General features: G+C 44.3%; 1 protein-coding gene across 2 annotated transcripts; it reads right to left on the minus strand.

Moving 5' to 3' along the window:
* Nucleotides 1–152: 152 nt before the first annotated feature.
* Nucleotides 153–27,859, minus strand: LOC310991639 (uncharacterized protein). Of its 2 annotated transcripts, none has more exons than XM_083979452.1 (13): nucleotides 27,661–27,859; nucleotides 25,581–25,675; nucleotides 23,251–24,608; nucleotides 23,049–23,139; nucleotides 19,360–22,200; nucleotides 16,774–16,899; nucleotides 5,247–5,356; nucleotides 3,756–3,921; nucleotides 3,429–3,591; nucleotides 2,264–2,397; nucleotides 1,992–2,134; nucleotides 1,807–1,894; nucleotides 153–1,692 (listed from the first exon to the last, which is right to left on the minus strand). In XM_083979452.1, exons 3-12 carry the CDS (start codon nucleotides 24,591–24,593, stop codon nucleotides 1,819–1,821), a joined length of 5,193 nt encoding a protein of 1,730 aa, XP_083835578.1. In that variant the 5' UTR covers nucleotides 24,594–24,608; nucleotides 25,581–25,675; nucleotides 27,661–27,859; the 3' UTR covers nucleotides 153–1,692; nucleotides 1,807–1,818. The 2 variants fall into 2 exon arrangements, with proteins under 2 accessions (XP_083835578.1, XP_083835579.1); XM_083979453.1 differs by lacking the exon at nucleotides 27,661–27,859 and adding an exon at nucleotides 27,219–27,233.
* Between the last annotated feature and the right edge of the window lie 35 nt (nucleotides 27,860–27,894).

Genomic DNA, 27,894 nt, shown 5'->3' on the forward strand with positions numbered 1-27,894 from the left:
TATTAGTTTCTACAAAAAGTTACTTTTGTTACTTTCAGCAATGACACCCATTTGATCAGGTTTTCATAGAAACAAAGCTCGACACACACCCACAACAGAGAAAAAGAGGCTGTAGCCAGAATCCAGTAGTTTTTATTAAGAATTTATTCACTTTAGGACACTGGCCAGTACAACACAGTGCAATATACATCTTTACTTTCAAATAAAAAAAGGACAAAGAAGGACATAAAAATAAACCCTCAGATTTTTATGACAAAGTAAAACATCCATGTACATAGAAACCAGGGACAATCACTCCAAAGACTTGATCAACACATTCACTTGCATTGCATGAGCACTCCAACGATACAGGAGACAAAGCATGGCCAACGAGAGGGAGCAGAGGTCAGTGCTGTAGTGCATCAAGTGACAAAGTGCTTAACAGAAGCGCAGAGTGAGTGGGTGGATGGCAAACATGAGGAGTTCAGCCATTAAGCAGGTGCAAAGAGTCACATCTGTTTGGAGTTTACACAGAGGGGCAGAACCATTTCAACAATGTAGTGAATGAACCGACCCGGTTTAGTGTCGACCAGCACCCCAACTCTGAGCCAGTCTGAGCAAAGCCTGGTAAAGATTGTGCATGCACATTAATGGGGTGGGGGAAAAAACGTTGTCAAAAACATGATCTAGGAGTGTGAGGGATACATGTATGGCTTATAATGGATGCTCTCAGCTACAATCATTCTAATAAAGGGAAAGGAAGACAGGTTGAGTAGTGTTTACATAAAAGATGAATGAATGTGTTTGTGCTGACAAGGAGTGTGCATGATTGACAGAAGCAAAACTAAAGTTGGCCACAAGTCCCCCATGGATCTTCCACAAAGACAAAACATATTTAGACAAAAGACATACAGTCCATACAGTACGCAGTAACTGTGACACTGTCAGGTTGTAGGCTCTAACAAATGAAAAGGCTGTGCAGCCTCTACTGTAGTGTCACATATGAACGTTGGTTTCAAAACTAGCTCTGTCTTTGTTAAATCAATGATAATACAAATATAACATCTCCTGATTACATTTACTAACATGATATACACTCCTGCTGACAATCAAGTCAGTGGTGATTTGTTCTCTATGTTCAAAGATCATTAGCATCTGAAATGTTATCCTATGGCAACGCTTGACTGACTCCCACCTACGACCTCCACAGGTGAACACATGCAGGGACGACGCAGACGCAGCCAAGCTGTACATATCAGTGGAGGAAGGAAACTAAATACAAACATCTTGTACGGGATGGGCTGGATTGTCCTCCAGCTGAACCATGAAGCACATCCAGGATAAAGAGGTGATGTGGTCCCACAAGAACTGTCTTTTCTCCCCCACTTTTCCTGGTCCCTGGTCCCTGTTAAACCCTCCTGGTGCAGGAGAGCTCCCACAGGTTCAAGCATGAAATGGATAAAGAAGAGCAGTCCGATGTTTCTTTTTTTTCTCTCTCCGTGTTTGCTTTTTTCTTTTTCCACAAAACAGAGACTCTCCGTAAAAAGGCACCATGCACAATTATCGACCCAGATGGGAGAGAACAAAAACAAACCAAAAAAAAAAAAAATAGAAAAGAAAAAAAATACATCAGCAGCTGTAGATTCACCTCTCCTACTCTCTGGGTCAAACGTTAAGGCTTCTGTTTCATATAGATTCATCTGTTAAGGCAACCTAGAGGAGAGAAGGAGAGGAGAATGGATGGTTAAATCATTTAGGAGCTATAGTTGGCTTTTTGAGGTTTTTAGAAAGACACATTTAGGGTAAACTCTAAAAAAACGTCCTCACCTCATTATTATCTTAGCTCTCATTTTCATATTGACTCAAGCGCTTCTTGGACTTCAGCTCTTTCAACCACTGGGGCGAGTCCTCCTCACTATAAAAACAGGACAAAGTTAACAAAAGGTTCAAGCAAAAAAGCAGAGAGCTGAGAATAAATCAGTCATCTCATCTGTGCAAATGGTGTCTCTTACCCATTTTCTTTGCCACCAGGTGGGGGCAGCACACGCGCCGCCCGTGGAAGGAAGGGGGACTTTGGAGAGCGAGAAAGCTGGGAGGGGGAGGGAGCAGGTCCATCAGTTTGATTGTCAGAGTCACCCCTCTTTTTCAGCTGGGCCTGGAAACAGGAATGAGCCATTTGAGAAGGTTCAGGTGGCTTTGATATCACAGAAACTGATTCCAACTGCTGACATGTGTTTCATTTGAAGAGGGCTTTCAGTAGATCTGTTGTTTGGTGATGTCTCACCTTTAAAGCTGAAGGGTCCATCCCGGGGAACAGGGCAACCCTCTGTGGTGGAGAGGCAACAGCAGGGGGGCCGTCAGCTCCTCTGGTCTGCTCCTCACAGTCTGAGTCATCGTCCTTAGTCTCAACCTTTGTCTCTGTCAGCATGTAATTTAAAGTTATGAAGTGGGCTGCAGTCATACATTCAGTTTTGCATAAACACTGAGAGCGTCAGTTTGACCATCTGTTTAACGTAAACTGAGAGGGAAGAGCATTGTATCGAGATTTGAGTTGGTTTTCTTTGGCCTAAAGAAGAAAATCAGCTTTAAAGGATAATTACTGTTTTTTACAATCTGGACCTTATTTCTAGCATAAAACACGATCATTTACACACCCAGATAACTTTGGTGTCATTACAAGTCGTTCTGATGACATTAGATCCAGCTGAGAGCCGCGTATATCCGTATAATGGAGTCTACAGGGCAGCAGAATGCAGCCTCTAAATAACACATTATCTGCAGAGAAACTCGTTCATTTCACCTATATTTTGTTATGATAGGCTAGAGCTGTTCCCCTCTGAGTCCGCAGTTAGCTGTTATCAACATCCGGGGTCTGTAGGTTGACCTACTGACCTCTGACCTGGATGATGTCATCTTTGAGCGCCGTACGGTGTGGCTTGTTGCTACCGCTAATGCTACGGTTCGTTTCTGCGTGTTTCCGACTTGTCAGAACAAAATGACCAGCTTGATGAAGTTCAGCTTCCACAGGCTTCCTCTCCGCAACCTGGACTCACTAAAGCTCCGGCTAGTTGCACTAAAAATGGACCCGAATGCCGAAGCAGAATCATTATTATCAGAATGAGCCGTGCAGCGCTCAGAGATGACATCATCCAGGTCAGAGGTCAGTAGGTCAACCTACAGACCCTGGATGTTGATAACAGCTAACCCCGGACTCAGAGGGGAATAGCACTAGTGTATCATAACTAAATATTGGTGAAATGAACTTGTTTCTGATTCCATCATACGGATATACGCGGCTCTCGGATGGAGCTCATTTCGTCGGAACGACCTGTAATGACACCAAAGTTATCTGGGTGTGTAAGTGATCGTATTTTATGCTAGAAATAAGGTCCAGCTTGTAAAAAACTGTAATTATCCTTTAAGATGACAGCTCTAGGGAACATGCCAACCTGTGGAGTCTCTGTACAGCCAGTCCTCCGTGGCCCCTCCCTCTCCCTCAGCCAGCACAGCACTCTGACGGGCAGCTCTGCTGGGCCGTGACCGTGGCGCCCGTTTCTTCCCCAGCTGAGCTCTGGAGCGGAGAGCGCTGGTGTCTAACAGAGCGGTCGGAGCCTGGACGTCAAGACACAGAGGGACAAAACATGAGCCCAGATGTAAAAATACAAGACTCACCAAAAGCACAAACAGACCCAAACAGATAAAAAAAACAAACACACACAGTTAAAACAGAGTGAGGTCAAAAGAACAGAGCTGTGGTTAAATCAGGTGACACTCACATCAGGGAAAGGGAGCGGCTGACTGTCAGAGGAGGATGGGGACAGGAGGCCATCCAGAGTGTCAGTCTCAAACTGTGAGGCACGGTCAGCCGGTGTGTGTGGGGGAGTGGGCTTCCTGGGAGAAGGGCTGATGTTGCTCTCTGAGCTGGGAGTGGCAGGGGTGAGGCTGAAAAAAGGTTTGAAAAAAAAGAAAAAAACTCAGTTAGAAAACTCTTCTGAAAACAACAGTGTGGTTTTTGTAACCGCAGTTACAATCAAACCATCTAAGTCTTTTTCTTTTCTTTTGTTCCCGTCAACACCGTGGGAGGCTGTGATTTACGTGATGCACCTAAAAGCATTCTGCAAGCCTTACCTGTCACCAAGACACAGACAAACAAAAATACCACTGCAGTTTCACTTGTTTTTTTTCCCCACAAGTCTCAATTACTTTTCATTCTGATAAATACTGGTTGATGTTGTGATGTTATTTTTCGGCCACAGGAGGTCAGTAACAGATTGCAATGTGATGCAATGTGATGCAATGTAACACAGCAATCTGTGTGTGTTAGGAGGCAGTGCTGCTGCAGAGAGACTAAAACCAACAAATGCATCAATTCATCCTGCTACAGCAGCTCTGCTCTGTGGTGGACAGGTTCAATCGCTCATTAGGAGGAATAACTAATGTTTGCATTGACTCTGTGAGGGGAACTGTTTTAAAAAGGAAGAAACAATAATGTTGTCACTATTATCTAGTTTTGTGTACTCAATTCTTCATCAGAGCAAACACAATATTGGAAGATGGTCTGAATGTCACATCTGACCCCAAATGACATTTACTCTGAATTTCATCTTTCACTAATAAACAGTTGCCATCAATCACACCCACCTCTTGGTTGCCTTTTAATTTCTTTATTACACAACACAATCTTTTTTAATATTGTTACTTTTCACCATTAGTGTGCAATATTTGGTAAATCTCTTATATCACTTGGCTTTAAATATATGTATTTTGAAATAGCATGTAATACCTAATATTAAAGGCTTGTTGCCAAAGGCCTGAAACATTAAACCTTGGATTCATGCTGCCTTTTTAAGCAGACAGACTTCAAGGCAAGGCAAGGCAATTTTATTTGTATAGCCCGTTTTTACAGTTTGTCTCAAAGGGCTTTACATGGCATCACAACAACATCCTCTACCCTTAGACCCTCACATCCACTGAGGAAAAACTCCACTTCAAAAGAATAGAATACTTAGGAAGCTGTTCAATAAAAGACATTACAACACTAGACTAGAGCCTCCACACCTTTGATATCTATGTGCAGAAACAATCATCTGTGCTGTGCTGGGTCAAAAACCAGCTTTCTTATGCTGTAGCACCTTTGCTGCTGTGAGAAGGTGGTGTTTGCGTGCAGCGGACGACTCTGACAGTGTTGGGAAACTGACATGCGACGTGTGGATGTAAACACATCCATACCGTACACATCCGGAGAGTGGAAACTGTTGGTTGTTTACCTGTCGTCAGTGCGCAGCCCCGTCTCCCAGGTCCCGTACTGACTGTCAGTCTCACGGACTGGAGTGTCAGCATCGTTCCCCTCCTCTTCACCACTTTGCTTCTGCTGCACCTGGAGGGAGAGACGTGGAGATTATTAATGAATGCAGAGGAATCAAATTGGATCTGCGTTATGTAACGGGCTAGCTGAGGAGACACCGAGAGCAGCAGTCGCTTGACATCCAAAATTGTGTGTGTGACAGCCAACGATCTGACCCTGACCTAAGTTTGTTTAATATGGGCGGCTGTGGCTCAGGAGGTAGAGCGGGTCGTCCACCCAAGAGACTAGAAAAGCGCTATATAAGTGCAAGTCCATTTACCATTTTACCATTTACCAATATCTGTTCATTTTTAATTTCTATCGACATGCAAAGATAAAATGCTGCTAATAGAGTACAGGTGATGGTTAATCAACAACAGTGTTGTTAATCAAGCTGCACGCTGCTGAGCCACAGCAGACAGCAGCAGTGGTAAATGAAAGGTGAAGGGATGAGTTAATGGACATAGGATCAGAGCGGGGACAAAGACGGAGAGATGGGTGCTTGGGTGATTGAGAGTGTGTTTGCTGTCTACTGAACCATGCCTCTTTTAATGAGGCCGGTACAGAGGACATACTGTCTGCAAACCTCAGCGAGCTCACAGAGGCACGCCTGCGCATGAACTGATAACCCTGGCCTATATAAGGAGAAACAACAGAAAATGTCTCCGTCCTCAGATGTTGCCTCAGGGGGGGACAGAGAAATGCGATACACCTGCCTCTGTAATTGCCCAGGTTCTTAGACCAAGAGAGCGATTCACTCGCAATGTTTGTATGAGCAGCGACTGAAGATCAGAGCTCTCATTCTTAACACTTCATGAATGCTATCCTTGTTTTCTTTGTGTATGTTGTGGGAGCAGAGATACAAGAATACGGCAAAGACAGGACTGTAGGAGACAATGCTGTAGAAACAAACATTTGAGGTGGAGTGTCACGGTGAGAGATTTTGATTGAGGGAGCATAAAAAAAAGAAGAACAGCAGCGCGAGGTGTCATTCATCGGCTAAGCTTTTCCCGACACGGCTGCAGGGAGCAGCGATGAGCGCCATTCTCTCGGGTTCTCTGAGAAAAAGCTCCTCCACTCGACTTCATCCTCTTCTCAAGGATTTGCAGCTCTCACACTTTTCAAGTTGACATCACAGGGTCGAACCACTTAGCCTGAAATACACACACACACTTCTGAGTCCTGCCTCCACTGACAACAATGAACAAAAAAAACCCTGGTTCAGATCAGAGTGTGTCTTCAACAGGCAGAAGAAGCAGCTACTTTACTTCTGTACACTTGTCTGCTGATCTTCTGCACAGTTTAATAGGGCAGCTGGCTGTAAGAATAGACTACACAGAGATCTAACTGAGCTATAAAAACATGTCAATACTGTTACTGTAAACAGCAATAGATCAATACCCTTAATGGAACGGTGTACTCAGATATATAAAAAAAAAAAACCTAGAAAAAGTCAAAGACACCACTTTTTTTGTTCCTTTGGTTAACAATATTGTGCATTGTGGCACAGAAATAATTCATTTTTTGTAATGAAACAGCCCAATTTACAGGGTCAAAGGTCTCAGTGTCATTCAGATAAAAAGACATTCGATTGTCTCAGGGCCCAGTTTGGCTGAAAGAACTAGTATGTATGACATGCTGCTTGACTGAGTGTTCAAAAGTGTTAAAAACTGTCCCAAGTGAACACATTGAAGTTGTTATATTGCTACAAAGCAGAGCAAGATGCAATAATCAATGACATATGGAAGCCTCCAATCAATATTTCTCAGCACTGCACACCTTGCCAATTGCTGCCTATAGTGGATTATCTTAGCAGATAGATAGCTGGTTTCAGGAGGACGTAGACATTTTGGACACAGTCTGGCTACCAGGACTCTTACTGCCTGAACTTCATTATAACAGATTATTTGGCCTTGAGGTGTAAAGACTTTTGCTTTGAGCTTATTCAGATAATAATTTGCTTGTATGCTATTAAAATGAAGTTTTTTCAGGGCACCTTTAGTTCGTTCGTATAGTGTCATCCTTTTCTTTCCTACCTGCTGCTGAACAATGCTATCACTCTTGTCAAAACCTGGCACAACACATTTCTGGTGATAAAAATTCTTTTCCTATGTGGGTGTGTGGGTTGCACAACCTCAACACTCCCTGTACACACCCTCACCTGCTCAGCCCAGAGGAGGAACATTGCCTTTGCTGGAACATGTTGAGAAGAGGCGGCATTGTGCAGCAGCTAAAAGAAAAGACTTACAACAGGCTGCTCAGGGCAGAATGAGTCTTTTAGAGGCTCAGTCATAACCTCAGGTCATTCATTATTCAGAAAAAAAATTGGGCTTTTAACATCCTTGGTACTGAGCCTCAACTGGCTTTTCTTTTTGGTGCAGTCTGTGTGTTAATCTACAGACAATGCCTGGTTGGACAGGTTTATCTGCCAAACAATGAAAACAAAAAAAAAACTTTGAAGCACTAAGAGACCGCTCCACTGAATGGACACTCGCAGGTGTAGGCTCTGCTATCCACCGCAAACGTAGAGAATATGGTTGATGATGGAGGCATACTAAACCAGCAGGTCCAGTAGCAATGATTTATAGCTGTCAGTGGGGGAGGCTTTGCCTTAATAACATTAGCAATAGTCAGCTTCCCCTAGACAGGAAGGGTGTGTTGGAGGAAACAACATAACAAAGAGCGGATGAATGGAAGGTTGAAGGAGAGAAAGCGCTGATCATTAAATAGGGTTAAAGTGAGGATCTGAGGAGGAAGGGGCTGGAACCAGGCCTTGGAAACTTCAACCTGATAACACGCTGATCCCAGGACAGAGCAGCAGCGGTTCAGAGCTCGCTCCTACCTCACCACTTCAAAATGTAAAGCAGAGATTTGATTGCTGCTCACTGAAGAGGGAAGAGCGCTGCTGTAAACAAATGATCTTACATCAGAGCAGAGGACAGAAAGTGAGCACCTCCTGCGGATATAATGAGTGTGTTTACATACATAGATCATCCCAACAAGCACCTAGTGTATGACGCTGTCCAGGAATGTGTGAGTCAGGAACCCTATCATTTCTGCTTTTTTTCCCCAGATGGAATAACACACCATAAAACTCTCAGTTCAGATGTTTTCATACTCAGACTGCAGTGACAGAGTGGTGCCTCACAAACGAGACACATGCTTACTCAGGTTAGTAACAAATGGGATGTGACCGCGTCACTGCCCGGACAATTAACAACCATGAAGAACACATTCAGTCACCACTCTCCTCTACTCATCTGCTCCTAATCAATCTGGCAAGGGTGGAGGGGGAAAATATTCTCTGCATGCACTCTGCAAACTGCAATAATCAATATCAATATCCTACAGATTTTCAAAACAACTGCTCCCACAACCGCCGATCTCTTGTCAACAGACTGACATTCCAGCCGCATGTCTCGGGGCTTACATTAAGACAAAGTCTGCGAGGCAAACCCAGCGGTACCGTGTAATTCTTTCATTACATAAGTGGTACGTACAGACCGAGGCTCAGTTCTGTTCAAAGCATCTGGTAAGAACAGAGAGGAAGAATGTAAAAACATGACTTGGCTTAGGAATTTAGCCCAGAGAGCGCTGGAGTTGACTAAAAAGGATTATTCTCAGCCTATGGTTTGTTTTCCTGGAGTTTGCCAACATGATGCCTGTTTGAGATCGAATGTTTGTCACTAACTGCAGATCGATGTGTCTCCGACTTTTTGGGAAAGCGCTGCTGTTCAGTGGACGTCTGCATAGCCAATAGCTGCCTCCAAAGGTGATTTGAAGATTCAAAACAGATATAAGTTGAGTAAATGCATAGTTACAATAGTTTTATTAGCATTTACAGTCAGCCTGACATTGTATTTAATCATAGCTATGACATTGCTGACCCATCATCAGATCATTCTGGTCCCTGAAAAATAAAACAAATGGTTCTGATTGTTTTTTAGTTTGATATTGCCCTCTGAAATAGATCCAGAATATTTTGTATTTATTAAAGGGATAGTTCAACATTTTGGCAAATTGGCCCATTGCCATAATCCCTATAGTCATAGCAGTAGGTTTGTTACCTTTATTTGTCGGTGCAAGCTATTTTTAGAACGGCGGAGCAGAGCCGTGAGCTGCTCAGAGCTACGCTATGGAGGCTCATGGGATTTCTTGGTTTCCCTCATCAAACTCATCAAATACACAATCCAACAACTCCACAACGCTCTGGTGGACAAGTTGTGACCTGCACATTCACCACGCTATGAGATAATAACAGAGTTGTTTTTCGAGGTAAATGCAGAGACTGCTTGCCGAAAAGCTGCCCCTGAGGGGAACGTGCATCAGCAGTTTTGCATGAATTTACCTCAAAAACAACAACTCGAGTTGTTGGAATGTGTATTTGATGAGTTTGATGAGGGAAACCAAGAAATCCCATTAGCCTCCGTAGCGTAGCTCTGAGCAGCTCACGGCTCTGCTCCACCGTTCTAAAAATAGCTTGCACTGACAATTAAAGGTAACGAACCATTACCATCCCACTATAGGGATTATGACAATGGGTCACTTTGCCAAAATGTTGAACTATCCCTTTAAGTCTCTCTTTGTCTTCTGTGTTTATGTCATTTACATGGGATAATAAACCAACTTGTTTTTAGAAAATGAGACATGATAATATGATTTAAAATATTTGAATATGTTGAGTGCTCATATCCACCATCATGACAGTAACTGGGGTGACTTTGAGGTCTGTGAGACACGAACAGTTGGCAGTTTATATTTATACAACATCTGATATGACACAAATGTCAGAGTACTTAAATGGTATAAATATTTGGAAACCTGTCATCTTACAAAGTCATGTGAGATTAGGAATGACTGCTGGCTATCATATGGCAATATCCATCTTTACGTACAAGTGCAGCCGTATGGGAAAATGCCAAGGAGTGGCAAGTCAACTGTTCACACTGAGATGCAGTAAGGCAATGACAAGTTCCTTTCAGGATATTAGAAATCGCTCAGCTCTACTGGTGGATTCACTGCCCTCATACATTCATTAGGATTTCCATTCACTTCTCTAATGGCAGCGGCTCAACACCAAATGCATGACTGTGGTTATGACGGGACAGAAAACTAAACCAGCCTCTGTATATGTGGCAGAGAGGGTGCAGTCATCAGTAGTGTCCATCTCTCAACTTTCAAACCTGTTCTAATATTTCAGGGCTCAGACACAAGTAGGTAGCTCAAATTGTTGCATCCCCTCCCTCCTGCCATCCATTTACTGCCTACCTGGCAGCTATCCATCCCATTCAAACATTACCGTCCTCTTACTGTCACTCGCTCATTTACCACCGGGCCAGTGTGGAGACGAGCTGCTCCCAGACACCACAATCACGGTCGGTGATGTCTAGTGGCTAACTAAGACATGTCAACACAACCCAGAGTCACATGGACGTCATGAAAACACCGCTTATCTTTAGGAGTAGTGACTCATGAGGTGCTGCACAGCAAACGGGCGTAAACTAAAGATAGGGGCAACTTCACTGCAAAGTCTCCGTACCCTTACATGGATTTCTATATTAATCCCTTACACACAGAGCACAGACCAGGTTAGTTTGTGAGGGTAAACCAGTTTTCATGGCTAATTGTGATTCCAAAAATACAAATAGTGAGTGAAGCGATGACCTGAGGAACCAGTATGACGACCGCTCTGCTAAACAAAGGAGGACAAAGAGAGGTTTACATTGTGCCGCGGACAATATAAGATGGAGAGGTGATGAAAGCGCAGACAGAGATATACGAGAAGCAGCAGGGGCTTTGCATAACGAGGCAGAAGGATAAGTTCTTGACATGTTTGGCAAGAGCCCAAATAGTTGATAAAGGAGCAGCTGTTGTCACCCAGACATTAAAAAACTGGTTGGAAACTGCTGCAAAATGCCTCGAATGTTACTTGTGCTTTATTTGATTCGACTCGTGGTAAAGCTGTTACAGTGGAGACTGATTCTACTGGTTAAGTAACAGTGCCAGTGCTTCTCTGTTGTGCGTTTTTAAACCGTGTGCGTTATCTTACGGCAACGGGGGTGTTGGGTGCGGTGCGCCTGCGTAAGGACAGACGTTGCTGACTGCGCAGTGAGAACCTGCGGATGGACTCCCTGCTGCGGGAGGCCAGGGAGCGCAGGGAGTTGGTCCTCTTGAAGTCCCCGGTCCCGTCCTCTCCTCTGCCTCCCCTCTCCACCGAGCTGGATAGAAAAGTGAGCGCTCCGTGGAGGGAGCGACGCACGTTCCCCACCCATCCCGATACCTGCGACTGAGCCACCGTCAGCTTGTCCCCCAGATACTCCATCACAACCCGCTACTGGCAAGACCGGCTGTGTTCAGGAGAGAGCCTGCGGAGCTGGTCTGTGACTCTTGTTGTCACAGCAGAGGAGGGAGGGGGGGGGGGGGGGGGGTCATTAGAGTCTAGTTGTTGTTGGAGAGGTGGCGATCCAGGGACAGTGTCCTTTAGGTATTTCACTGCTGTGTGTTGCTGGGTCAATACTGCAGCAGCGAGGAAGGTGACAGAGAGAGCACAAACACAGCTCAGCTATTTGGATGTGGTGGTGGTGGTGATGATGTCGGTGGTGTCTGCTGCCTCACAGCACTGCAGCAACGGACGACGCCGACGACTCAGTCCCTGACCCTGTCACAGGAGCCGAGCCTCTCTTCAGTTTCACCACTAAACGGCCTTTCTGCAGTGCAGTCCCGGTGGAGCCATCAGGACTCGGCTTCAGCTCATCACCGTTAAGGCTCCGGGGCTGTCGGCACAGGGTTAATTGTGGAGCTTTTCTAAAGCCAAGTCAATGCACAAACTATATACTCTCTATGATATGCCTGGCACGAGACCCGGAGAGGGCATGTAAAGGTTATGTCAGGCCAGCTCTCACTATTAGTTATGCAGGCCACTATTTGAGATACTGCTACGACTACAGGGGAAAACTGCTGCGCTGTCTACCAACAGGTTTCTCTGACATGTTCCTCTGGTACAAACAACTATAAGCAGTATTCATAGGAAATGATCAAGAACAGCCTCGACTGTTACTATTTATGTTTGGAACAACATTAAGTTACCCATTACCATCTCATTGGTCGACTGTACTATTACAATGCGAAGTATGAGACATGGACCTCTGCCAGTCCAGGTGTGAGCTTCCCTGTCCTGATCCCACCCTCAATCACAGCCGACCTCACAGCTCTTCCTCAGATGATGTGGACGCCTTTCGTTCCAAAACAAGGCCCAGGTTAAAAGTTGAGAAATAACATCCATCCAAAAAGGCTACATCCCCCCTGGCCGCGTGGTATTATGTTATCTTCTGTCAAAAAGCTGGGAGGAGAAATGGTGCAGGACAGCTGGAGGAGAGGTGGCAATCCAGGAAAGCTGCTGTAGTCATTCGTATTCCATAAGGAAAAAAAAAAAAGAAAACACGAGGCAACCGATGCAGTGTCAAACTGAAGAAACAGGAGGGAGTACTAATGGGAGAGAGAAAAAGAGGAACAGAAGAGAAAATGTTTCTCTCCTCTCTCTTCTTCTGCAGGTACAGGCAGGTAGGAGAAAATGCGTCAGCAGTGCTGCTCTCTGTACTCAGCGCTGTAGGACTCACCGTCAAGGAGAAACTGGGTGGAGAGAGGGAGTGAGGCACGGAGTCAGGAAGAGTGAAAGAGAGAGAGAGAGGGAGAGAGAGAGAATGGGAGGTCCCTGATTCAGAGAGGGAGGGAGAGGAGAGAGGAGAGGGTGATATATGTTCTGCGGTGCTGTTTCTCCAGCTTGATTCAGTTTGCAGGGCAAAGACAGAAGTGTCACAGACAGAGCAGAGGAGCAGCGGAGAACAAATGTAGGAAGGAGGAGAGATGTTGCCGTTAAGTGGCATCTTCATTCAAAAGAGAAAGAAAAAGCTAGAGAGGTGATGATAAAGTATGATACAATCCGATAGGAAATAGAAAGTGAGTGATCAGATTAACCAGCAAACTATAAATAGACTGATTAGACATGCATGAAAGAGAAGAGTGAAAAGGCAGGTGCGACTACCAATGAAATGAGACTGTGCTGACTAACTGGTCGATGAGCAATAGTACAGTGTAGCCAGAAGCCATGAGCGCAACAGTCAAGTGAATGTTTGTTTAAATCCCGCTCTGAGTCAAGCAGCAGAACACAGCTGCCAGTTTAAACAGGTCTGTGTTATATGGAGCCTGAGAGCTGGCATCCTACAGAAAGCCACAATGGGCGACTCCGGACACAATTCACAGAGTGAACCTCGGAGCAAACTGGGACAGTGGGGCTCATAAAGCTGAATTTCTGTCCACAAATGCCCCCTACAGGTAATCTGGTTAACTTTTTCTTTGAAGTGGTGTGTCTGAGGCAAGTCCCATTTCTCACGTACTCCCCAGGATGAAAATGGCTGCCTCTTCCGCAGCAATGCGACCTTTAAGGTGAAGCCAACTTAGTTTAAATAATAATAATAAAAAAAACTCTGAATGGCACATTTACTGAATAATATATATGCTGGTTTTGGTGGTAAAGGCTTTGTAAGGATATCATCACGTTCCTGAAACATACAGCACCAAAAACATGATTTTCTCAAAATTGTGTTTGTTCAACATAATTATCAATTAAACAAAATCAATTACTGCTGAGGTAGTTGATTAGTCATTGATTAATCGATCATGCAAGTCATAGAAAGTTTTCATGATCACATTCAAATCACTTTAGTCCTTTGTTAAACTAAAAATGTGCTTATTCTGGCTTCTCAAATGTTACTTTATAGTACCATGTGAAATAACACTTTATAGACTAACTGACCTAACTAATCATAATTAAGAAAATAATGAGTTGCCGCCCAACTCAAACTTAGTAATTCTTAAATCACTCAATTGTTATTTCTAACTGATTTATGCACATTTATTGTTGCAATAATTTGCCCTTTTGTGAGGGCAAAAGAGTAAAGTTATAGGGTGGTACTGGTAACATTCCCTCTATTACAATAAAAGGAAAGAAATGGACTTCAACAGAGAGAACCAAAGACAAAGAAAAAGCATATGACTCCTTATTTTTCACATGCCCCTCCTCCTCATACCGAGCATCATCTACTGGAAGTGAACCACAGCTGCTCAACACTTCCCTTCTTGTGCTGACCTCATCAGGCTGTGTGTAGCACCAGCTATAAACCCAACCATCAACCACACACTGGAGATGAAATAATATAGCTTAAGAATATACAGCACACTGCATATAGTAACTCAATACATATAGAACTAAGAATCACCTGTAATAAAAAAGAGTTGTGCTGACACTCACCCAGACGCAGTGTGGAGTCAGGCAGCATGACCACATGTACAACAGCGCTCTCAGCCCGGTGCCCATCTCTGCTCTGCCTCAGACCCTCCGACTTCAACCAGTGATGTCACCGCACAACTATTATCTCATCTGTGTGAGGCTGAGGACGCACCCACCAATAAATACAATGTGGGGGAAATTAATCATGGCTGATATCAGCACTGGTGGATTCTAAACAGAATTTCTACTCTCTATCTGCAATTTTGCTCAGGGGTGTTGGATTTTAAAATAGCCATGTTGCTCAACTTGAATGACAATATCACATGTATCTTGAGATGTTTTTGGCATCTGGTTCAAATATTAACTAATTATGAAAGTTACAGTTAGTCTTAATAAACCCATGGCCTGGTCAAATCCAACAATGACACAAGGCATGTACTGTACCATTACCAATCACTGTCTTGAGAATAAGTGTAGCCATACTGTCCCTATGGTACAATAAATAACCACAGTGTAGAAGGGGCTACTGGCAGGGCAGTCCCACTATCCCATTTCAAACTGATGATAGTCTGCTATTCAATTATTTAATACATCATTATTATTATTTATTTCATTTATGTTAAGTGTCTCTAATCCAGAATCTTTCATTATGTGAGCTATGAAAATATCTGTACCATTTACTGTAGTAATGTGTGTATTCCTGTGCTTGATTAAACTAATCAGTTCCTCTGCTGCCACCTTTTAAAACCACAGGCCAGTTTCAATGTCAGTCTGTAGATGACGTAAGTCGGCTACTTTTAAACCAAAAAAACTTACAGTACACAGCTGAGAGCTGATAGAAATATTATCTAATTACAATGTTGCCAAGTGCAATATCCAAATAAAAGGTCATATAATGTGTCACAACAGGCGGTAAAAATGGTGTCACAGACTTGCAGCCTACAAAAAAAAAATTCTCTAGAGGGAAAGAAATATGCTTGTTTGCAGCAGAACCCAACAAAAATGACATTATCATATATATTAAAAAAGAAGAAGAAGAAAAAAAAATTATAAATATATATATATATATTATATATATATATATATATATATATTTTTTTTTTTTTTTTTTTTTTTTTGAGAAAATGTAATTGAAAAATTACCAATTAAACTGAAATCATAACTCAATTTCCAATCCCACATCTGCCAAAATTATTGCAATATACTGTAGGTTTTTGGCACATGGTTCAGCCCTCACAGTGATGAGATGAGCGCCTGCATTCACATGAGCAGGGTGTCACTGACCAACTGAAGCCCGACCACTAGATGGTAGTACTGTAGCAACCTTAAACTCATGGTGCCTTCAACTGAGCTCTGAATCATGAGTCACAACACACCATACTTCTGGGTTTGAAGTGTCAGCCTTCAGCCTGGGCCTACAATTACGGTCTCAATCAACTCAACGTTCAACAGATGATTAACACTGTTTGCATATACTTGAAAATATATATGTCTTATGTACAGTTACAGATTTACAGACAGATTTTGTTTACCAATTTCAAAATATAAGAAAAAGCAGAACTGAAGTACAGTTAAAAGGCCAGCCAGCCCTGAGGAACAGTCACACAAATCTTATGTGTCCACTAGGACACATGGTCATTACTTGATGGGTTTGCCTGAGGTACGCTGACGGGCTTCTGATAAATAAGCAGTGACTTGTACACATTAACCATTTTGCTAATCCAATTTTGAATCCCAGGCCTGAGAATGTGTCTGGACGCCACTCCTCTACAGCATGACGTGGGATGGGCAGAGATAAGTCTAGGTCTAACATTAGTCACTCACCTTTTACTGCCTTAGTACAGCATGTGTTAAGCCATCAACCACCACTTAACTAACTGCATGCCATTTGTGTCTGCCGTGAATGCATGTGAAACAAGTAGCAGACGCACACAAACACAGAGACACAGTATAGCTCACACTCAAAGGCACACAGACTTCCCTCCCTGTCTCCATAGAGCTGTTTGAGGAACAGCCAAATGAAAAACAGTGCCAGTAACAAAAGGGCTCATGGCCAGTCTTCAATCAGAGGGAAAGACTTGGGCAGCAGTTTGAAATCTGGCTGGGTTACAGGTTTCCTGGAACAGCGCTAACGATGCAAAGGCCGAGCTGTAGCCTGACTCACCCAGCTGTGGCGGTCCCGCTCCCTGTGGGCGCTACGACTCCGCATCCTGGAAAGGCTTCCCTCCACGGCGCTGCTTGAAGGAGTTGATCGCCGCGACACACTGCGAGACCGCATTCTGTTCAACTCCTAACAACACAAAGAGACCAAGTTAAAGTCCAGTGCTGTAGTTTCATGTCAATCTGTGAGAGGTACTTGATTTTGACCCCACTCAGTACTCCTTCTCCTCAGACTCAGGTGCTTGTTTCTTGCTGATGGGTTCAATTTGTCAATAATGAATAATAATAGTTTATATATTTATACACAATTACAGAGAAATAATCTGGATTAACTGTGAGATACAGAGTATACATGGTCATGCTTCCAACCGGCATAAACTAACCCACACATTAACAGCAGATCAGTCTCCAAAGGAGCAGACGTACAACTGAAATAATAATACATACATGTGCAAGTCATTATTGATTAAAAAGTTACGCAAACTGTACATTTTAACACTGGAGTATCAGTTGACCTGAAAAACTGGAGGGTTTCATGAAAGAAAAATGGCACCGCTGGGACAAGGCGTCTTCTGAATTAATTTTTTGTTTGAACCACAAGTTATTTGTTTTGTGAACATTTATTTGGAGAGATTAAAGGGAAACTTCGTTTTTTTTTTTCAGCCTGGGCCCTGTTTTCATATGTTCTCCTTTCTAGTTTGTTGTTGGACACTCATTGTAACTATCTGAGCCTTTCAGTGTGAAAAAAATGCAGGTTTATAGGACGAACTTTGACGGGAGCCACTTGCCCCGTGGAAGAGCGTTAGCTGGGCTGCAGGCTGCCTGCCCGGCTCAATACTGGAGCCACCTCAATAATTGTATTATCCATCACTCATGTATACATACAAAACCGAAGTTTCCCTTTAAAGTTTTATCACAGTTTTGCCTACATTTGTCCTCCACTACCAACCATCTTCTGTATACTTTTGGGAGTATATCTTTTCTTTTTTTTTTTTACACAGAAATGATGGCATTTTGTTTGACTGCATACACAAGAGAATATATTATCAAGACTACTTTTTGAGCCTTTTTTCTGGTCTTTATGATGAATATAAAATAGAGGAGTGTTATGAAATATACACCGATAAGCCACTGTCAGGTGAAGTGAATAACACTTGACCTTGGCACCTGTTAGTGAGTGGGATATATTAGGCAGCAAGTGAACATTTTTGTCCTCAAAGTTGATGTGTTAGAAGCAGGAAAAATGGGCAGTGTAAGGTTTTGAGCCAGTTTGACGACTGGGTTAGAGCATCTGAAAAAACTGCAGCTCTTATGGGATGTTGGCCCCTGTGGTCTGATTAAACAGACCAGCTACTGTTGCTCAAACCGCTGAATAAGTTCATGCTGGTTCTGATAAGAAAGTTGTCAGAATACACAGCATATCGCAGTGTGTTGCTGATTTGGCAGGGAAAGGGACCAACACAATTTTAGGCAGGTGGTCATAATGTTATGCCTGATCGGTCTATATTGTATATTGCAAGTAATATTTGTTCAACATTGGATTGTAGTAGTGTGTCATAAACTACCATTTTGATTTCCCTCTCAAACTTTTAAATTGTGAACCTGGTGGTGAATTTCTACAAAAACAAAACAATACAAAAATGGCTTCAAGACACCAAAGCTTAATGGTTGCAACTAGACCCTCCAACATTGGTCCAGTGGCACGGGGTCATTCAAGAAATGTACTGTATGGAGAGACTTAGTTTTGTTTTAAGACTTCAGTTGGAGAAATGTACTAAACGCTGGGAAAAATGGATTGTGTATGCACCTAGAATAGTGCGATATTATACCATGATGTATGTGTATGTGTGTGCATGTATGTGTAAAAGAATATTTTTATTTTAAAGCCCCAGTATGTAACTTATTTGGCTTTTCATTAGCAAAAATCAAATATTGCTTTCATGAATACGTATTTAACTGAAGTCGAATCACAGCCGCATACAAATGAAAGCTTTCTACCTTAGAATGAGTTGTTACAAGTCGTTACAAATACATAAGTGGGCAACGCACCGAACCTTGGCTGCCATGTTGCATCGCCATTTTTTACATTGAGTGGCAGCGTGACCGTAGGTAACCACGGAAACTAACTGGAGCTGTCGGCTCAGGGAGAAAGTTTTCCAGGTAGCGCCTGTTAAAATTGTCACCACTGTGTAGTGTGAGGAAGGACGGAGGCACTGATGTTGCATTCAGGTGCAGTCAGGCAGACGGCCGTCGGCAAACCAACCGGATGTCATTTTACTTGAGGAGAGAAAGACGGTAAAACGTGGGTCAGGTAAACAATACGACATCACCATGACAACATTATTGTCACGCCTGTATTGTTTTGCCTCGTGCTGGCGGACCACTTGTTTACATAGACGCTTGTTTATCTTGTTACATGCAGCGTCTGTTGTCTGTCTGACGTCTGCCCGAGTTCACGTGAATGCAACATCAAGAATACGTTCAGATATGCAACCGCACCGCTAGATGGGGGGAATTCCTACACATTATACCTTTAAAAACACCACAGCTTTGCAGTAGTAGTGATGTTTCATGGGCATCTCTGTCTCACCTGGGATCCCTGTGATCGCCTGTGGCTTCGAACCTCTGCTCTTCTTTCCGGAGGCTGTGGCTCTTTGAGCAACCAGATTGGTTCTGCGGGATTGTTGCTGGGGACTCCACCAGGAGCGCCAACTGTTTTGGAGTCTGCACCAGGAAAAGGGGCCGAGTGAAGGGGCTCATCTAACAGGGCAGACCAGCGCCCCTGTGGAGGAGCCACGAGCCGGTCCTCCTGCCTGAGGAGGAGCGCCTCTGGACTGACTTTGTTGGGATGTTTTCTGGGTTCGGGCACGGGGGTGTCCACAGACATCTCAACTGGTCGCAGCTCCCACGGGTCCTGAGGAGACGTTGTCCATGCGGGGCTGGAGAGACCTCCTGACGACTGCTGTGGCACCTTCCAGCTGATATCTCTCTCGGGTGTAGTAGTGTGTTGTAACTGTGCTCCAAACCCAGCATCCACTCCCTGAATACCAGGAACAGGAAACAAGTCTTTACTGGGGGAGGGCTGGGTCTGGGATAAGAAAGCGTCGATGTCGAGGATGGCAGGTCTGTAGGACTCTTCGGCTCTGGGAGACGGCTCCTTCCACCGTGTGGCAGGGTCACTGCGCTGGGAGGGAACCCTGGGAAACGGCTCATTTCTGAGCACAGAGTCAAGATCAACCACTTTAGGCCTGAGAGCTGATGCCTCCAGCCTCAACCTCTCCTGCTCCTCTTTCCTCTGCTTCTCTTTCAGTCTCTGCCTCTCTGATTCTTGCTGTTTGGCTATTTGTCTCATCTTTTCCGCCTCCTCTCTTTCCAGCTTTTCATTCAGTCTGCGTTTCTCAAACTCCAAAATTAGTTGTCTCTCTGCTTGCTTTTGCCTTTCAAGCTCCAAGAGACGTTTTCTCTCCATCTCCTCCTTCCTCTGCCTTTCCTTCTCTAGTTCCTGTTGCCTCAGCCTCTGGTTTTCTAGTTCCTGTCTTTCAAAATCCAGTTGTCTCTGTCTCTCCATCTCTCTGTGCTTTTCCCTCTCCATCTCTCTTAGTCTTTCCCTTTCTTTGTCAATCTCTTTCAGCCTTAACATTTCCTGTTCCAGTGCAATCTGTTTGATTTTCTCTGCCGCCTCTCTCTCCATTTTCTCTCTAAGTCTCTGCTTCTCCAGCTCGATTATCTGCAGCCTCTCCATTTCTCTCTGCTTCTGTTTTTGAAACTCTATGAGCTGCTGTCTCTCCAACTCTTTAATCCTCTGCAACTCCTCCATTTTTTGTTTCTCCTTTTGGATTTCTAGAAGCTGTTTCTCCTTGTCCAGCTCTCTCTGCCTCTCTTCCTCCCTTTGTCTCAGCTTCTCCAGCTCCATTATCTGCTGCCTCTCCATTTCTCTCTGCTTCTGTTTTTGAAACTCTATGAGCTGCTGTCTCTCCAACTCTTTAATCCTCTGCAGCTCCTCCATTCTCTGTTTCTCCTTTTGGATTTCGAGCAGCTGTTTCTCCTTCTCCAGTTCTCTCTGCCTCTCTTCCTCCCTTTGTCTTTGCCTCTCCTGTTCACGCTGTCTCTCATTTTCCTGCTCTCGCAGTTTATCTCTTTCAGTCTCTCTCTGTCTCTCTCTCTCTTCTCTGCGTTTTGCTTTCTCAATCTGCCGTTGCCTCTCTCTCTCCAGTTCTTGCAGTTTTTGCTTCTCGTGGTCAATCTGCCGCTGTCTTTCCAGCGCACGTTGTTTCTTCTCAAACTCTTGTTTCTCCTTCTCAAAAGCTATCTGCCTTTGCCTTTCAAATTCTCTTTGCAAATCTCTCTCCTTCATTCGTGCAAATTCTAAGTGTGCTTGTTTCTCTGCGTCAAGCTGTCTCAGTTGTTCAAGCTCTTTCATTTTAGCCATGTGCTTTTCTTTGTCCTTCATCAGTTCTTTTTTCTTTTCAACCTCCATCGTTTCCTCCGTTGTCTGTCCGTCCGATGCCGATCTAATCTCCCTGTGAGACATGTGGCTCCTCATCATCATCTCCTCAACTTGAGGAGCAAGGATCTTTCCTTGGGAACCTCCCGGTGCGGGCCGTACAGTAAAACCATCAATGGGCACAGTCATGTCCCCCATGTTTGTCCCTGCATCTACAGGAGAAGCCGGCTCCTGTATTTGTCCGGTCAATGCAAAGTAGGTTGCCCTCGGTCTCTGCTGTTCCTCTGGCTGCAGCATTTTCAAACGTTTAGGTGCTGCACCTGCTTCCTCCTGCTCTGCCTCTCTGTGCCTGTCTTCATCCAGCGTCCCTTTCTCTGAACCTAAATCTTGGTCCATGCCTGTATTGGTCCACTTCTGCAAAGCTCCGACCCTCAGAAATCGTGGTTGCTGCTCTGAAGTCGACGAAGCAGGTTCTGCTTGTGCCGGACCGCTCCTCTCTGCCGCCGGCCTGCTCCCTTCTGAGCGCCTGGTGCGAAGCGTCATGGCTTTATCTTCCCATTGAGCCGACGGGATATTCTCACTCACTGCTCTGTTCTCTTCGATTGCCTGCACCGTGTCAAAGGCGTGTGATATTCGCATGGGACTTGACGGAGATACGGGTTCTTTGTAGGTGGCAGTGACCAGAGTTCCCTCATCGGCATCATTTCCTTTCTCAGCTGACGGGCTGACGCTGTGCGACTCCTTGGGCTTGTGCACGGGCTTGGCCTCGTCCACCACCAGCACGCTGTGCCTCTCCACGACATTTTCAAACAAGGATGCTCGCACCGTCTGTACTTCACCACCAGGAGTGCTTCCCTTGGAAGCAGCACCATTTGTCTGCTCTCCCTCAGGCCCTTGGGGTGTGGAGGCCTTCTGGATCTGCTCTTGGGACTCTTTTAAATCCACAAATGTCCTGTGGTCACTGGGGGTGAGGGCCAACTCCTCATTCTGAGAAGAAAAAGGATATATAGGGTTACAATATACTATGAATTATACGTGACAACAAAAAATATAATCTGAAAGAAATAAAAAACAATTCTGATCTACAACAATGTTTACTACAAGACCAGACATCAGAACAAATGTGACCTGACAACAGAACAGAAGAAAACACAGTAAACAAAGGAGTGTAAGTGACTGAGTGAACAAATGTCAGCGTGGAAACGACGTGCCCTTGTTCTATGTTGGCCTCATAACAGTGGGTGTGGTACAGAGGTGGTAATCAAAGCCTCCCTGTGTTGACCTTTTCCTGGTGATCTCTCGGCGTGTTTCATAACCATCAGCCGGAAGCATGACAAACGCGCTGGCTGTCTTAGGTTTCACGCCTTTGTCCGTCTGTGACCATTCTTTTTCCTGCAATGCCTCGCTTCCTCTAGGGAAATCTTTCCTCTCGGTGTGGACGGACGGGGATTGACAGCAAATGTAAACACTCTCATTAGCAGAAGATGTATTTTCACAGTGCTTTTCCTATTCATGTGTACATTAACAAGAGTAAAATAGGCAAATGTGATGTTAAGCTCATTCTACCAACTTACATCTAGTTTGTATTGTGTTGCTGAGGCTTAACTTTATTAGCAGTTCAAAAATATCCATTCTCATTTGTTTGCTTTTCTTCTTTTTTTTATGTGTCAATTGTATTTGGACAAGAGCTGACAGGAAACACACTGAGGTTAGTGCGTGAAAGCTTTTCCCAGCACTGAGCTGAGACAGTTTCACATTGTTATACTCATTTGACTACTAAACATAGCCTGGGCCCGACAGAAACCAGCTCCTGAGAAGCTCTGTCCCTCTCTTACCCTGCTCTGAGGATCTTTGCTGATCTCATGGTGGTCTGTTGCCTCAGTGAGGGAAACACTGCCAAGGTCAGCCGACCTCTCGGACGCAAACCTGATGAACATACATCACACAAGACAAAAGCCATGCATGACAATGGATCTCATGGACAAAGACACGGGGGACAAAAGCAAATCCGAGGAGAACCATAAGAGCAGCTCTTACCTTTTAGTCAGGTCTAGGGGCAAGGGGCGGGGCTTGGGTGTTGGTTTCACGCCGGGACTCTGAGTTGGTGTTGTATCAACTGTCAGCTGCTTGATGAGCTGTTTAACACCCACTGCCGGTTCATTTTCAGGGACCAGCTGCACTGGAGATTGAGGATCTGATCCTTGGCCTGAGGCGACAGTCCCAGGAGTGGAGGATGAGTCCAGGAGAAGACTGATGCGTGACTTGATGCTTACCCTACGCTTATCCTCATCACCGTCTTTCACAGTCATTTCCTCCGTCTTTTTGTTGCTTTGGTCTGACACGGCCGGCTTAGTCTGGCCCTCAGTACTTTGTGCCGTGGTACCCTTAGGGGTTTTCTCCTGGTCTCCCTTCTGTGGCAGTGTTGTCTCCTCTGGGGTGTTCTCCTTAGTGTTTGCTTTGGGACTATTACGGTGCAGTGAAAGACCGATAGACTCAAACTTGGATGTGAGATCAGCTGAGAGCGGCCGCCTCGCGGTCCAGCGAGGGGCAGGAACCGGTGCCTCCGTATTAGTTGGGCTGTCAAGAAAAATGGCCGACACAGGTCTGGGCTTAGAGCCTCTGGGCTGAGGTCTCAGTACCACAGCTCTCTCAGGTTTCGCTTTTTCCTTTCCATCTTCCTCCTCCTGACCTACCTGTAAAAGAAAACCCATGGACTTGGCTCTGGTCATTGAAGTCCCGCCTGTGCCTGACGTCGTCCTGTCCCCGTCATCGTCCTTTCTAGTGGTTCCAGACCACTCTGCAGGGACTTGTTTAAGGCTTTTGGAATAGCCCAAGCCTGATGCAGCAGGTCTCTGTCTTTCTGCTGACACAGGGGGAGTGGGTTTGCTGGGGTCTCCAGGGTCAAGAGGAGGGGCTGGTTTAAATGGCTGTATGACTGGCTTTGTTGTTTGTCCCGTATTCAGCTTGTTAGAAGTTTTAAAGGAGGTAGGGGAAGGACGATTGGGATTGGTTGGAACTTCCCTGGGTTTAACAGTGGCAACTGGTTGCTGTGGTTTTGGACTGCTAGGGAGCTCTGGTTTGTATCCAGCGAGGCGAGTGGACTCTGGTCGGGGCTTAGGTTGGGGCTTGGGTTGGGGCTTGGGGGCGAGTATAGGCTTAATGGTTGGGTTTCTCTCCACAGAAAAAGGTTTAGGAGTGAGCCGTGGCTTTGGTCCTGGGGCAGGTTTGTTAGGTTCTGGGGTCATGATATGGGACTGGTTGATGGAAGGGATCTCCATGAGGTTCTTATTGCTGGAGTCAGTCAGGGGGCTCAGGTGGAGCCGTCCTCCTGCTCCCGTCCTCCCCACCTCCCCAGTCTGAACCTCCACCTGCGCTGCCATAGTCTTCTACAGCACCTTCAATTTAAACAAAAATCCGATATCAACAACAAAGCAAAAACGGATTCATGGTCATTTTTATTATTATGGTACTCAACCATAGCACTACATCATGCAAAGTCAACTTAGAATTAGCACTCGCTATCTAGCCAATCCTGTGGACTTTGTCTTGGGAGCGCCATACTGCACCACAATTATAGGCCTGGGAAAGATATTAAACACAACTATTGACCACTCCCACATGTGAAAAGCCCACATGTTGATAGGTAAGGGATGATACAATTAATCAATAACAGCTAGCTTTTTATTTTCATATTCCCACTGATCAACCTTTTTGTTTTTAAAAAAAAATCAAGAAGAGATGTTGGCCAAAATATACTGCTTCACAATTGTAAACAGCATTTGGTGAGTTTTATAATGTGATATATAATGTAGCCTGATGAATATAAAATAATTACCTAGAATCATCACAATCACTTGTAAAGTATCAGAGTTGAATTACTGGTGCATTAGTGACGGCATAGCTTAAAGGTGGATCCGTTGACAGGGGAGGGGCTGGAAAACCGTACTGGTCCTTGTTTTCTTTCTCTATGTTGTAACACAGGCAAATCAGGCTTTGACAATGAATAGGGGATTCCACTGCAAACTCACACTAGACTGCCATTACAGTTTCAGCCCCTCCCCTAATGAACTTTCACATGTTTATCTTCAACTGACTCTACAGGCTAAAGGAGGTATAATGGTTAATATGAGATAATCATAGTTTATCTGTCTAAATTCTTGTGATAATGACGATAATCTGTGTAATCAGATAGAAATATTACAACTAGAGCACTGTCATGCTTTCCCTTTAAGAGGCTTCTTCACTTCTGATAATGTTTTCCACATGTTGCTGTGTTGAGATACTTTGGTATTGGGAACCAGAAACAATTCTTTGGGAAAAATGACATGCTGAAGGAATCTACTGGGAATAATTCCAGCATAACTTACCTGACCAGATGTCAACCGTCTGCTGTGGAGCTCTGGCTTTTGTGGAAACCAAGCAGCGATGTCATATCATAAAAGGGGGAAGGACTTGAAGAAGCCTAAGAGGAAAACACTTTGTGTCAACAAAGCACAACAGCGTTTCACTCATCGAGATGCCTGTGCTTAAGGCTGTGAAAGAAAAAAAAAATCACAGCAGCGCTACCACGTCTGAGCGCTCTGTCCCTGGGCTGTTCTCACTGCCATACAGAACAGATGATAATGTTTACACTGACACAGACTTGAGTAAATATAGTCACACCCATCCAGTTGAGCTAATGGCATATGTCCAAGCATAAAGGACATTGAGCTGCATGGGAAAAGTCATTAAATTAATAGTGCTACGCTGCTATTTACCTTGTCCTGTTGTTATATTTGCATTATGTCCTTAAGCTGTGCTTACCTGCTCTCACTCACACACTACATGTCATATCTATGTAAATCCAGTCACTGACTATTGGAGCTATAAATACTGCAAGCTATGGCTGTTTGCTGACCTATTCTGTGTGAACCGTGCTTTAACATGCCCACTTTTTTCCTGCGCACATCAGATGATAATTTCCATTTACTTTGCAACTGATTCAATCATTTTAATCCACAAATCTACAGTACAAAGTATGAGAAATGTGAAGACACAAAAACAGATGAATACTCTGTGGCTACCACAGCGATTGGTGCTCAGCTAAAAGAGATTGAAAGGTTGAAAACTTGAACTTTAGATGTTGACAGGAAACGCCTTCGCTAAGATGGAATGCTAAACATTCGCTGTGATGGTGGGTCGAGCTGCCCAGCGGGGATTCACAAAGTGTCTGTCTCACATAGCCAAGGACATACAAGTATCCTACTAAACAAATATTACTGAAATCCATAAACAACATTTGCATTATACATACACGTTCATCTGGTAGGCATCCTTCAGAAAAGAAAAGTGTATTATGAGGGTCGCTTTGGCAAGGACAAACTCAGTGGAAAAAAATCATTCATCTCATCCGCCATCATCATCATCATCAACAACTCACTATGAAATCTTTATAATGTCCTTATGAGTCTTATTCTGTATTTGTTTTATGTTAAACTGTGTTTTTAACTTAAGTTTCCACTGCTTTTTGAAGGGGACAATAAAGGTTTTCTGAATATGAATTTCTGGCAGGAAGCACACGCAGGAGGAAAGTAGGGGACAGGGTAAACCAGCACAGAGTGTTTGTTGTGTTTGGGCATAGTGTGTCACCAACAAAGGATATCAAGTCAGTAACCTGGTTTAGCCAGTTAAACAAAGGAAACTTCCTAACATTGACAACAGTTAACTTCATGCCACCTCATACATTAAAAACCAAAAGAAGTATAGCTTTCATCAGGTGAGTTCTCACATAGCTACAATAAAGCATTAAACTGCAAACCACACAGTTACAGTGTACTATCTAAAGGTGTGTCTGTAATATTCAACAGTAGGCTACTGATAACATGATACAGTTGATTAAGGTGAGATTTATGTTTTACACAGGTATCCCAAACAGCAACATAAAACACAACACGTGTGAGATCACTCATGCGCATATTAGAGACCATTATTCTATTATTTCTGAATAAGGCTTCAGCAGGGTCTACCTTGTATTTTCCAACTACGCTACATACCACTTTGGCATTTGTGTAATAGCTACTCCCACTGAGTTAAGTCCGTCCTGGTATGGATTTAGCAACAAGTGTCCTCTCTTCCTCCTGTCCTGTCTGCTCACCTAAACTCCCTCGCATCGCACCGTGGACAGTGCTCGGTCCAGTTGGCCTGCCCAGAGCAGGAAAAGCATTGTATGCACTAAAACCATGCATACGTGTTGAATGTGCACGACGCATTCAGAGCAAACGTCCAGTTTGCTGTGTCTAATAACTGCGGAGACTTGAACAAAGACCAAAGATAAACGCATCAGCAGCAGCAGCAGCTTGCTCGCTAGCAACAGTGAGCTAACGACTCAAGAGGCTGGACTCGCAAAATGGAAACACGGACTGAACCTGTCCGATGGAGGCGGTTTGATCCGAGTTGGAGACAACTTACCAGACGGGAAAGTCAGATGTGCCTCTTCTCTTGTCGAAACTACTTCAAACACAACGTATTTAGTCAACTTGGCGGGATAATTACGAGTCGTGACAGTTGGTTAACATAGAGGGCTAGCGGAGTGGCTAACCTAGCTGGTTTACTTAGCTAGCCCACTGGCTGGCTGCTGGCTATCCCGTCTCAGGTTGCACTGTTGTTGACAAGCTGGACTAGACAGCGCTGAACAAACCGCCT

This window comes from Trachurus trachurus, assembly GCF_905171665.1.
Source record: "Trachurus trachurus genome assembly, chromosome: 9".
Lineage (NCBI taxonomy): Eukaryota > Metazoa > Chordata > Actinopteri > Carangiformes > Carangidae > Trachurus > Trachurus trachurus.

Bases quoted from the DNA above. Each gene is read 5' to 3' on its own strand.
- LOC310991639 (XM_083979452.1), bottom strand. From the start codon at position 24,593: ATGGCAGCGCAGGTGGAGGTTCAGACTGGGGAGGTGGGGAGGACGGGA. The intron at 22,201-23,048 runs GTAAGAGAGGGA...TTTTCTTCTCAG, and splicing joins GCAAAGATCCTCAGAGCAGG to AATGAGGAGTTGGCCCTCAC. The intron at 5,357-16,773 runs GTGAGTCAGGCT...CTCTCCCTCCAG, and splicing joins AGCGGGACCGCCACAGCTGG to GTGCAGCAGAAGCAAAGTGG.